The sequence below is a fragment of the Chiloscyllium punctatum genome, chromosome 2 (genome assembly GCF_047496795.1).
Source record: "Chiloscyllium punctatum isolate Juve2018m chromosome 2, sChiPun1.3, whole genome shotgun sequence".
NCBI lineage: Eukaryota > Metazoa > Chordata > Chondrichthyes > Orectolobiformes > Hemiscylliidae > Chiloscyllium > Chiloscyllium punctatum.
The window spans coordinates 71,798,700-71,810,947 of record NC_092740.1 but is presented as its reverse complement, the minus strand read 5'-3'; the positions used below and the strand labels follow the sequence as shown (position 1 = coordinate 71,810,947).

General features: G+C 42.2%; 1 protein-coding gene across 6 annotated transcripts in view; it reads right to left on the bottom strand.

Moving 5' to 3' along the window:
* Nucleotides 1-10,120, bottom strand: part of mcc (MCC regulator of WNT signaling pathway) — a 180,499-nt gene extending 170,379 nt beyond the window's left edge. For 2 of the 6 annotated variants that reach the window (XM_072583840.1, XM_072583859.1), the window contains exons 1-2: nt 9,956-10,119; nt 1,161-1,408 (exon numbers count right to left, since the gene is read on the bottom strand). In XM_072583840.1, the coding sequence (XP_072439941.1) occupies nt 1,161-1,408; nt 9,956-10,074 (367 nt within the window). In that variant the 5' untranslated portion in view covers nt 10,075-10,119. Of the gene's footprint in view, nt 1-1,160; nt 1,409-6,012; nt 6,077-7,649; nt 7,792-9,955 lie in introns of those variants that run through there. The other 4 variants (XM_072583850.1, XM_072583866.1, XM_072583876.1 and 1 more) reach the window with 4 other exon arrangements.
* Nucleotides 10,121-12,248: the final 2,128 nt, after the last annotated feature.

Here is a 12,248-nt window from a genome sequence, read left to right as displayed (position 1 = left end):
TAAAATTAGTAGTCTATCTTGTTGAAATTAATTCAAAATCACAAAGCACAGCAACTAGTCAATTCAAATCATGTAATTTCAACTAATGTTCTTAAAACAAGAGTGGCTTGATTGTTGCTTAGTCACACAGAACTTAAACACTGCTGAAGAGAAAAAGTCAAAGCTTTTCATCTTGCATCATCAGGACTGGAACACAAGAAACAAAAAACAAAACTCAAAAAGGCAACAATTTTTGCAACATAAAGAGGGTGCTGCTGGATTAGACTATGAAGATGCAGCAGGAACTGTTAACTGCCAATTTTAGTTAGCAAAAAGACATAAACCACACTGGTAAACTGATTGGTCAGGCCACTGCCATAGGGAATGCAGCAATGATTGAGAAAAGATTCATAGATTGCCAATGAGAAAAGGTGCAATGCTTGGACAAATTCCTTCTGCCCACAAAGAATAAGGTCCTACACATGAAATAAAAACAATGACTGCAGATGCTGGAAATCAGATTCTGGATTAGTGGTGCTGGAAGAGCACAGCAGTTCAGGCAGCATCCAAGTAGCTTCGAAATCGACTTTTCGGGCAGAAGGGCATTTGCCCAAAACGTCGATTTCGAAGCTACTTGGATGCTGCCTGAACTGCTGTGCTCTTCCAGCACCACTAATCCAGAATCCTACACACGAATACAAGTAGCTTCGAACACATACAACTAAATCATAACACAAGCCTGCCCCAATCTTAAACAACCAATGAAGTTTTTCGCACATTTGGGATTGTTCAGTAAATTCTTATGCTGGATATGGTGTTCTGAGGTTAGCAAGCATAGGCTGGCTGAGTACAACTGGCATACAAAAGGATCTTTTACTGTTCCGTATTTCAGAGACAGACATTTCCTTAAGCTGTTGACTACAAACATCCCTAGCACAAGCCCCGTTGGCAGTCAATGCTAATGAGATACTCACATTAAAGAACTAATAATTATGGTAGAATGAAAATGTCAAAGTGTAGTATTATATTACATCCATAACATTCACTAATCACTGCAGCATAGGTCATGCATAGTAATTACATGGCAAATTCAACTCAATGGATCTTTCAATGTCACACAGAGAAAGCTAGAAATTATCCAAAGGTAAAATTTAACTTTTTCATTTATGTAACCTACATACCAAGGCTGTTATCACTGCTAGTTGGCCATGAAGCTATGCGATCACGCAATTTTCTTATTTTGCAAGATTCATGTGACTTCACTGAGAGTTCACCTTCTTCCTTTCTTATTTCAGATACCAACTGCATACGGCAGCGTGCAAAATCCTCAAAGGAGATTTTCCCATTCTCATCTGCTCCCAACTGATGCATAATCTCTGCTACTGATTCCTCCATGTTTAGTTGCCGACATACCATAAGCAAGTCATTCCTAAAGAGAGATAAGCAAAGAAATAATCACCAAACTATCACATCCTTAAATTTGCTGTGAACGCTGACGTTGCCATGTGCAACATTGTTGAGGAATAAAGTACCATACCGAAAAAAATTGTTACCATAAGATACCAGTTACTTTCTTCTGAAATCACAGCAACGTAATATATTAAAGATCTTTCTTCTGTTTGCTTATAAACCCAAAGTGATAGTTTCTTCTCAAATATTTCACAACACTACATTAGTGTACTTCACACATTTTACAATCCCACCTAGCTTTGTATAGTCAACAAAACTATTGACATCTAAATAATTAATACAAATTACAAATAGCCAAGGGCCAGCAGTAGCCAATTAATGTATGCTAATACCTCTATATCACCCAAATGCATAAGCCCTCATCTCGCACATTGGCATTTTGTGTTGTAACTCAAAACTGTTTTGCAAATTCAGATGTACATCTAGTGGTTCCTGGTTATCCTACAAGTTACATCCTCAAAAAAGTTAAATCGTCAAACCCAATTTCCCTTCCATAAACCCCTGTAAATTAAACATTTTCTGATCATACTATAAGTCTATTTTCAAGGTTGCCTCAATAATAGATCTTAGCATTTCTCCAATTAAACTCAAGGCATTCAAACATTTAATGTGTCTTCATAACTGATCAAAGTTCTCAGTAACAAATTTGGTTAAGCCAAGTTATATTTTCATGTATATATTTTTAAAATGTAATTTGGTCCAAAGGCTTTTTTTTTAAAAAAAAAGACTCTTTCCTCCTAAAAAGTAATTATGTTTACCTTTTAGGGGATAAAACACAGAACAATGGAAGACAAAATTACTCAAGATGCAAAACAAATTTTTGCAGCATAGGCAATTGGTATTAAGAACAAGTGCCATATGCAAAACTAATAAAATTAGGTATACATCTTTTTACATCATCTTTTAAGCAACATAAACCAGGAGCTCTGTCCAGCGGCTAAATGAAATTCAACAACGGATGAAGTAATAGTTGGTCAATTTGTTAAGACACTAAACATTGGCACACAAAACACCATTTTCATCCTCAAAAAAAATCTCTCCAAAATCATGGAGTTACTTAATTGCTCCATATTAACAATCATTCATGAGTGTTTACTATTTTGAAACTTCGTCAGCAACTAAAGCAAAAACTTCTCGGCATAAATCACAACAATCCATATCAGTTACTTGATCCCTAGCACCAAGATATCAAGACAACTAGTAAAACATGCATGGGCTTCAAAGCTGATGCAGAGTACTAATGAGAGTATAGCATTTAGTAGCTAACAAGGGAGTTCAACTTATACATTAAAGACATGCAAAAACCTGGATTTGAGAGCCTGATTATAAACAATGAGCTTATCTCATTCACGAGTATTTAGAGTACAGTAACTCCATCCCATGAAAGGATGACAAGCTAATCCTAACTATATCCCATTGTAGTCTATAAAACCATGACACAAAGGAGAAGTAGGCTATTCAATGAGATAATAGCTGATCTGGTATATCTGAACTCCTTTTGCCCATTTTCTCCCTTGCTGACTAAAAACAGGCTCACTACCATCATATCAATCTTAAGTGGGTGACCCCTTACATGCCTTCTATTTCTCCTTGTGGGGGAGTCTAGGATCAATCTCTCTGCATCTACCTGACTAAAAGCAAAGAGTCCAGATGCTGGAAATCCAAAACAAACAATGCTGGGAAAAAAAACCCTGAAAGAATTGCAGATGGCATACATCAGAAACAAAACAAAAAGAGATTGTTGGTAAAACTGAGCAGATCTGGCAGCATCTGTGGAGAGAAATCAGAGTGATGCTAACACCTCTACATCACCCAAATGCATAAGCCCTCATCTCGCATATTGGCATTTTCTGTTGTAACTCAAAACTGTTTTGCAAATTCAGATGTACATCTAGTGGTTCCTGTTTATCCTACAAAGTTACATCCTCAAAATAGTTAAACTTGTCAAACCCAAATCTTGATGAAGGGCTCCTGCCTGAAACATCAATTTTCCTGCTCCTCAGATGCTGCCTAATCTGCTGTGCTTTTCCAGCACCACTCTAATCTTGACCCAAGCTATTGGTGTCACTCTGTATTGCATAGCAAATTGAGCTAAGCAACTAACAAACAACCACAAAGTGAACATACGCTGAAAAGTACTTCAAACTTTTCTTTAGCAAGGAAGATGCTACCAAAAACAGTAAAAGTGGGTGAGATAGTCAATGAGCTAACACTTGACAAACAGTAGGATGCTTCAATGTCATTCAGGCCAGTGTCCTGATATGCAATTCATCTGGCCTGGATAATCTTTAGCTTTGATGCAACCTACTGTTTGTCAATTATTAGCTCACTGAGTATCTCAATTATCTTCACTTTCACTCAGAAGCAAGTGTACAGGAAGGAACCCAGGAAGTCTGCATGTAAGGAGACTTTTATTAACATTTAAATTACTTTTATTTCTTTTCTCCCTTTTATTTTATTCTAATTTTATTTTAATTTACTTATCTCTTGGTGAAGAACTCAGTCACAATGACAGCATTGATAAGTAGGCCCAAAAACGCAGATTCAAGTAGGCTTAGCAGCTCAGACTTGTGGCAGCAACGTTGGAGGCAAGTTTGGGTTCCCAGTAGCTTCTGTTGAGGCAGTCGTAGTGCTGGCACAACACTACGTTCATCTTACCGTCTATTGGTGACTTGTGACAAGGAAGGAGCTCCTGGGAGGCTGCTAAAATGGAGAATGTCCTGGGAAGCCAGCCATTCTTCATGGTTGTGTCAGCAACAGTTAAAGACAAGGTGGGTTCGGTCCCAGATTTTCCTTGACACTTGCGCAGTGTCTTTACAGAGGGATAGCTAGTCCAGTCTGGCCCAGGATTCCTTTGGGCGGCTTCAGTGGCTGTTTTAGTCAGTGGACTAGCTCTCCTTGTTGCGGCCTCAGTCAGTCCGATTCCATTTGGCGTTTTCTTCAGCATCGTAGTGAGTCCAGCTCAGGATCCCAACAGAGTTCCTCTAGCCCACAGCTGTGAAATGGACTGAGTGGACTTAGTCTTCAATTCTCTTTTTCCCCCCCCCCCTTTAATTATATTGCCATGGAAGCACTGTTATTCTGAACTTTTTATCTCATTTTTAAAAATCTACTATGATATTGTACTTTTGAAGATCTATACTGCACTTTTGAAGATCTATACTGCTGGATGTTTTATTTCTTTATTTTCCAATTTATTTTTCTAAGCATTCATACTCAAGTATCTTCACCGAGGTACCTTTAGTATCTAAGATGGCGCCATAAGTGACAACTTGTCAACTTTTCACTGTACTCCTGTAAGTACATACAACAATAAAGGCAATTCAATTCAATTTTTTGTAATCAATCTGATGTTATTACAGGCCTCTGGAACAGATGGGACTTGAACCCAAAGCAGTAGTGATGCTTCCACTACACCACAAGCAGCCCCAAAAAGGTGAGTTTAGAACTTTCGTTATTAGTGTTGTGCGTCATCTGTTAATAACTATGCATCTGTAACTATAATCAATTACCTGCATTAAATAGTGATTCTTGTTGAATACAGTAATCTGGTCAATGCTTCTATCAACCTGGGACTGAAAAATCAAGCAGATCGGGATTTTCTTTTAAGAACAATAACTTTTGTGACAATACTGTACTGGGAATAGTGGGACTTGATTTCCAGCACACTACCCAGTGAGTCATGATGCTGGAGGATACTGGTGTTTTTACACTGTTTAGAAAAGGAGACGAGATGCAATTGGAACAGATTGGAATGCTGCCCAGAGCAAAAAACAAAGGGACTACTAATGATGGTGAAGGAGGGATAGAGATTTAAAGTGCATGTAAATGAAAGTTGTAAATTGGAGAAAATTGGTCTGTGTTGAGAATAAAGTTAACAAGACAATCAAAGCATGGCTGGGAGATTGGCAAATAGAGGATAGAGGTTATGCTCTAACATTGTGAACTCAATGTTGAGCTTTCAAGAGTGAAGTACTGAAATGGAAAATGAAGGAAGCTCAGGATGAAAATGTTGGTATAGAACAGGATGGCTTACTGAAATAACTGGGCCCACAAGGGCTGATCTGACCTCAGAGTCAGTGCCCATTTCAATTCCCCTTAGATACTAAAGGTACCTAGGTAAAGATTCTAGAGTATGAATTCTTCAGAAAATAAATTTTCAAAATAAAATGTCTAGCATTACAGATCTTTTGACATGACCATCCTCGGCCTCCTCCACTGCCACAACGAATCAGCCTGCAAATTGGAGGAACACCACCTCACCTTCCACCTAGACAGCCTATAGCCCGGAGGACTCGACATAAAGTTCACCAATTTCAAGTAACCTCCCTTCCCATCTCCCAACTCCCTTTCCAGGCCCCCTCTTCCCTCCATTCCTCTGACTGACCCTTCCTTCCAGCTACCAACCACATTCATTGCTCCGATCAACCAACTAGGGCATAGCCTGCATGTGTTCACCTATCATTACCTCACCATTCCGCCCTATGCCCACCCAAAACACTCCCCCACCCTTTTATCTGCAGTTTCCTTTACTCCCTCACCTCAAATCTTGAAAGGTTATACCTGAAATGTTGACTTCTCCACCTCCTTATGCTGCCTGGCTTGTTGTGCTCTTCCAGCCTCCTGCCTGTTTATTGAAATAGGAAGCAACAGGAACATCGTCATTCTAATGCAGAGAGGAAGGAATTCCACAAACCGGACACTGCGTCTGAGTTTAGTCTTGCCAATGTAAGGGAGATTGCATTGCGGACTGTGAATACAGCAGATTAGATTGAAGGATACAGAAATAAAATGTGGCTTCAGGTGAGTTTTTAATCTTGGAAACTGAGAAGGGAGAAGGTGAAAGAACATGTGTTACATCTTGTGAGATTGCACATTCCATGGAAGTTGAGGAAATAATGGGAGTGACCGAGAGTGGATCAGAGTGTCACAGAGGGAATGGCTGCTGCAGAATGCTGATACTGGAGGGGGAGAACATTGTATATTGAGGGCATGCTGCTGAAGGTTGTGGAAATGCAGGAGGTGACCCTTTGAATTAGGGATCGATGGCGGAAAGTGAGGGCAAAAGTGCAGGAAATAGGTCAGACATGCTTGAAGGCCCTGTCAACCAGGGAAGCGAGGAGCAGGGAGTATGTCCTTGTTTCAGGAAAAGACAACATTTCTGAAGCACTGTGGTATAAGGTGACTTCATTTGAAGAGATGCAATGGAGAAAAAGAAACTTGGAGAATTGCAAGAAGCAGGGTGAAAACAATTATAATCAAAGTAACATTGGGAGACTTTGGGCTTTTAGTGATGCTGGCAGACAAACTACCTCAGAAATGGAAATGGTGAAGTCAAGGAAGTGAAGAGTCAGAGATTGGGTGATGGTGAGAGAAGGATGAACATTGGAAAAAACAGAAAACTTTTTCAAATTCTGAAGGAGAGCAGGAAGCAGCAATGACATCACTGATGTCTGGCAGTAAGAGTTGTGGGTGCAATTGTTGAAGAAAGTTAAGTGAATTAAAGGCAAAGTTATTCAAACTGAGAACAAGCTCAGCAAGGCAAAGGAGGTGTGTAGTGGTGAATGAGAACTGTTCAGGCCTCACTTCCAGAAAAAAAACAACAAACTTTCAGACAATCCTGATTGAGGATGGACAAGTTGAGGGCCAGGAAACTGGAAATAGTGGAACTGACCTAAAGTGAAAGAAAAATCACAGCAAATTAGAAAGGACTGAACAAAGTGGCCAGAAATATAGTCAAGATAGGAAAAAATAAGTTCAGTAGGGCAGAAACAGGGTAAAGTGATGGGTTTGCCAGGACAGTCCTGTTGATAGGTCTTGGAAAGGAGATAGAAGCAAACAGTGTGGGATTGAAGGAAAGATAAGACTGGAAGCTGTGGAGAGGAGATCTTCAAAGTACATAAGGTTGCCCTGGCCTAATATTCAGTGGTGACATCATCGGGGCAGACGGGAGGAAGCATACAATTGGGAGCCAAGAGTGGGGTGGGGATGGGAAGGTAGGTGGGTAGGCGATGGGTGGATGCAAGTGGGAGGTAATTGTGATAGGTTGGTGGGGAGGTGGAGTGGATCAGTGGGAAGAAGGATGGACAGACAGATCAGATCAAGAGGACGATGTCCAGTTGGAGGATTGGATCTGGGATGAGTTGGGGGAGCAGAGATCTGGAAACAAGTGAGGATGATGTTGATGCAGTATGTCGTACCTTTCTTCTTCCAGTAGTCCCAACAAAATAAAAACTACTGGCCCCTTTCAGTTTTGGAGAAGAGTCATATTTGATTCAAAACACTGATTCAGTTCCTCCCTCCAGAGCTCCTGCCCGATTTGAATTTCTTCAGCACTTCATTTTACTTCAGATTTCCAGCATTTGCAAAATTTTGTTTCTATGAAGAAAAGCTTTTAAGTAGCAAGTGGTTAGGATCCAAAATATTTTGGGAACATGGAGTCAAATTCAATCATTGCTTTCCAAAGGAAACTGCGTGGAGTTTGCACATTCTCCCTGCGTCTGGTGGGTTTTCTCCAGGAGCTCCAGTTTCCTCCCACAGTCCAACGATGTGCGGATTAGGTGAACTGGCCATGCTAAATTTACCCAGTGTTCAGGGATGGTTAGGTTAGGTGCATTAGTCAGAGGTAAATGTAGGATAGAACGGTATGAGAACAGGTCTGGGTGGGTTAATCTTCGGAGAGTCAGTGTGGACTTGTTGGGCCAAAAGTGCCTGTTACCACACTTGTCGGGATTCTGTGATTCTACAAGAAAATGCAGAGTTTCAGGGAAAAGGCAGAGAAGCTGCTCTTGCAGAGTGCTGGCATGTAATAAGTCAAATCTCTCTGCCTGAGCTCTACAATGATGCTCAGCATGGCTACTGTAAAGTTACTTTTACAGTTTCAGCTTGTCGTTCAGTATCGGTTGGGGAACTTGTCAGTAGTTGTGTAGGTTGTTTGACAATACATTCTGTTCTCTTCAATTAACTATGTTTATGAATACAAGAAATTAATGCATCACTCTTTATCGAAGTGCTCACAAGTGTTTTTGATCCAGTTATACATTCCTTAAAAGTTTACAAAGAAAATAGTTTTCATTAAACAAAGTTGTCAACCTCATACCATGTATTCTTCTGGGAACATTTTGCAGTTCAACAATTTCATCCTACTGGATACAATTCATGGTCTATTTTCATCTTGGGAGTGATTTTTACTGAACAGTTCTGCATTTTAAACACCCATAGCCTTTACTCTGAACTAGATGAATTAGTAACCCTCACTTGACTTATTTGAACTTCCTCACATCAAACATCAATAAAACTCCCCGTGTCTGCGTGGGTTTCCTCCGGGTGCTCCAGTTTCCTCCCACAGTGCAAAAATGTGCAGGTTAGGTGAATTGGCCATGCTAAGTTGCCCGTAGTGTTAGGTGAAGGGGTAAACGTAGGGGAATGGGTCTGGTGGGTTGCGCTTCGACGGGTCAGCGTGGACTCGTTGGGCCCAAGGGCCCGTTTCCACACTGTAAGTAATCTAAAAAAACTAAACTGTTCCTGATTTAAACTGCATATGAAGAGGCAGGGATCAATCAAGGACAATCAGCTTGGTTTTCAGGACAGTCATGTCTGGGGGCCCTCTTGTGGCATAGTGACACTGTCCCTACCCCTGACTGAGACAATTCTGTATCCTATGATCCTGATCATTATTTAACGGTTAGAAATCACATAACACCAGGTTATAGTCCAGGTTACCTGACGAAGGAGCAGCGCTCCGAAAGCTTCCTCTTCCAAATAAACGTGTTGGACTATGACCTGGTGTTACGTGATCTTTAACTGTGTCCACCCCAGTCCAACTCCAGAACTCCACACGATGTTTTTGACCTGCATAGACTCGATGGGCAGAAAGGCATTTTTCTGAGCTGCAGACCTCGGACTTTAAATCGTAGCATTTTAAAATGCTATGAGTTGCTAAGTTCAGGTTATTTGCATTCGTATTAGTGGAAACGCTAACATCAAGGTTCTCCAAAAATTCCTACATAAGAAACACTACTTTTGGGTTCTGAACATAAAATTGCAAAGTTTTTGAACCTGTAAAGACCATGACCCACCAGCTAGATATCATAAACATAGGACCAAAACAAATCCACACAAATATCAGCTGAGAACACGAGAGGAAGCATCTTCCACCTGAAAACTTGTCCTCAGATATACACCATAAGCTTTGTTTATGATTTGATTCTGTTACAACTTGCGCCAGACGCAATGTTTCCAGACTGTTCATGTTTCTACAAATTAAAACGCATCGACTTCTGAAAAGTTTATTCACCCCTCCCCCAAGTACAGCAGCAAATGAGGCTCAAGTTTACAATTACGCATAAAGGAACGTAGTTAGACCCAGGTCCCTCCTCAACATTGCAAACTATTGTTTGCAGCCTTTTAAGATTTTCCAATCATTCACCAAAACCGAAGCAATGCGCCCTCTCCCCCTTCTCCCTGCCGCGAGGCAATTCTTGTAACTCGATCTGCTGGTACCTACCTGCTGATGTAGCCATCACCATCCCCATCACAAGTCTGAAAGAGGCGCTTCATCCTTTCCTCCTCACCGGTACTTGAAGTGTCACTACTGCCGCTGCTGGCGCTCACCGCAGCCGCCATCTTCTCTTCACCCGGCCCCCAAACACCGCGCGTCACAATCAAACAACGCGCGCGCACCCGCACGAGGACTGGGATTCCAAACGGGAATTGCACGCGCTAGCCCCCGCCTGTCCAGACTCCGGCCCGGCCCCGCCCTACGATTCACCTATCCGTTCTCGAGTACCGCCCACCCGCCGGTCAATCCGCTAATCAAAATGGGAATACCGCCCACCCCACTGCAGAGTCACCAATCGGATCTCGGATAACGCCCACGTGCACGTCAGCCACTTCACCAATCAAAGTCAGCGGCCGCCGAGGGCTCGTTGCGCATGCGGAGAAGAGTCCTAAAGTTGTGTTCGGATGTGCGGATCTGTATTTATTGGAAATGTCACCTGGACGTACAGTAGGACCAATTTCTTAGCCAAAGAGGAAGAGAGAGCGCGCGAATGTGTTTGACTGTAAATGATTAAATTGTTATTTCTTGTTCTGCCGCAGATCTCTCGCTTTCCAAAGCTCAACGTTTGAGAGATCCCCTGCGTTTATCAACGGTGTAAACTATGTGCGAGTCAATGATTCTTTACTCGTCTGATGAAATCTGTTGTTCCTCCTTTCCGTCGGTTTAAATGGTGTTTCGTTTGTATTTCTCTTGGACGATAATTAAGAGTCAATCACATTCCTGTGCGTGTGGAGTCACAAGCCAGTGAACCAAATGTTTTATTCCCCCTACAATTGGCAACGGATTCATTCTTAATTCCGAATTTTATTGAACTTGTATAACACCATCTGCCATAGCAGAATTTGAACCCAGGTCTCCCAGCACTCCGATAATACTACTAGACTATCACCAACCCTTGCCAATAAGTTGTTTTCTTCCAACCTATATGAAATAAACAGCATGGGAAATATTGAAATAACTTGAGAAGCATGCAATCGCGTAAATTCCATCCAAGGAATGTCAGTTGAAGACTGAGGTTAAATAAATAACGACACTACACCAATGTTAAATTTTAAGGAAAACAACTTAACAGTTGCAGGATTGATGACAAAGAAGGGCAGTGTGAATATTAAAAAAAAACGAAAGGCTACACCTGTGGAAGCGAAATAAAATTAACAAGAAAAAGGGCTATAGAAGAGCTCGCAGTAGCCATAGTATTACTGTATGCAGCATGTTCACTGAAGTGGTTGTAGCGCAAGTGAAGAATGAACAGGGGGTGGGTTATCACCAGACACTGTAAAGGAAAGCAGGGAGTGTAGGAGTCCCCACCTATAACAGATGTATCATTTTAAATACTGTCAAATGGAGAGTAGAACTTCTTAGGGCATAGTAGTAGGAGCCGAAAATGTGTTGCTGGAAAAGCGCAGCAGATCAGGCAGCATCCAAGGAGCAGGAGAATCGACGTTTCGGGCCCTTCTTCAGGAATGAGGAAAATGTGTCCAGCAGGCCAAGATAAAAGGTAGGGAGGAGGGACTTGGGGGATGGGTACTGGAAATGTGATAGGTAGAAGGAGGTTAAGGTGAGGGTGATAGGCCAGAGTGGGGGTGGGGGCGGAGAGGTCAGGAAGAAGATTGCAGGTTAGGAAGGTGGTGGTGAGTTCGAGGGTTGGGACTGAGACAAGGTTTCCTGGAGGGGAAATGAGGAAACTGGAGAAATCTGAGTTCATCCCTTCTGGTTGGAGGGTTCGTAGGCAGAAGATGAGGCACTCTTCCTGCAGCCGTCGTGTTGCTATGGTCTGGCGATGGAGGAGTCCAAGGACCTGCATGTCCTTGGTAGAGTGGGAGGGGGAGTTGAAGTGTTGAGCTACAGGGGTGGTTGTTTTGGTTGGTCCGGGTGTCCCAGAGGTGTTCGCTGAAACGTTCCACAAGTAGGCGGCCTGTCTCCCCAATATAGAGGAGGCCACATCAGGTGCAGTAAATGATGTGTGTGGCGGTGCAGGTGAATTTGTGACAGATATAGAAGGATCCCTTGGGGCCTTGGAGGGAAGTAAGGGGGGAGGTGTGGGCGCATGTTTTACATTTCTTGGGGTTGCAGGGGAAGGTGCTGGGAGTGGAGGTTGGGTTGGTGGGGCGTGTGTACCTGACGAGGGAGTCACGGAGGGAGTGGTTTTTTCGGAACGCTGATAGGGGAGGGGAGGGAAATATATCCCTGCTGGTGGGGTCCGTTTGGAGGTGGCGGAAATGACGACGGATGATACGAT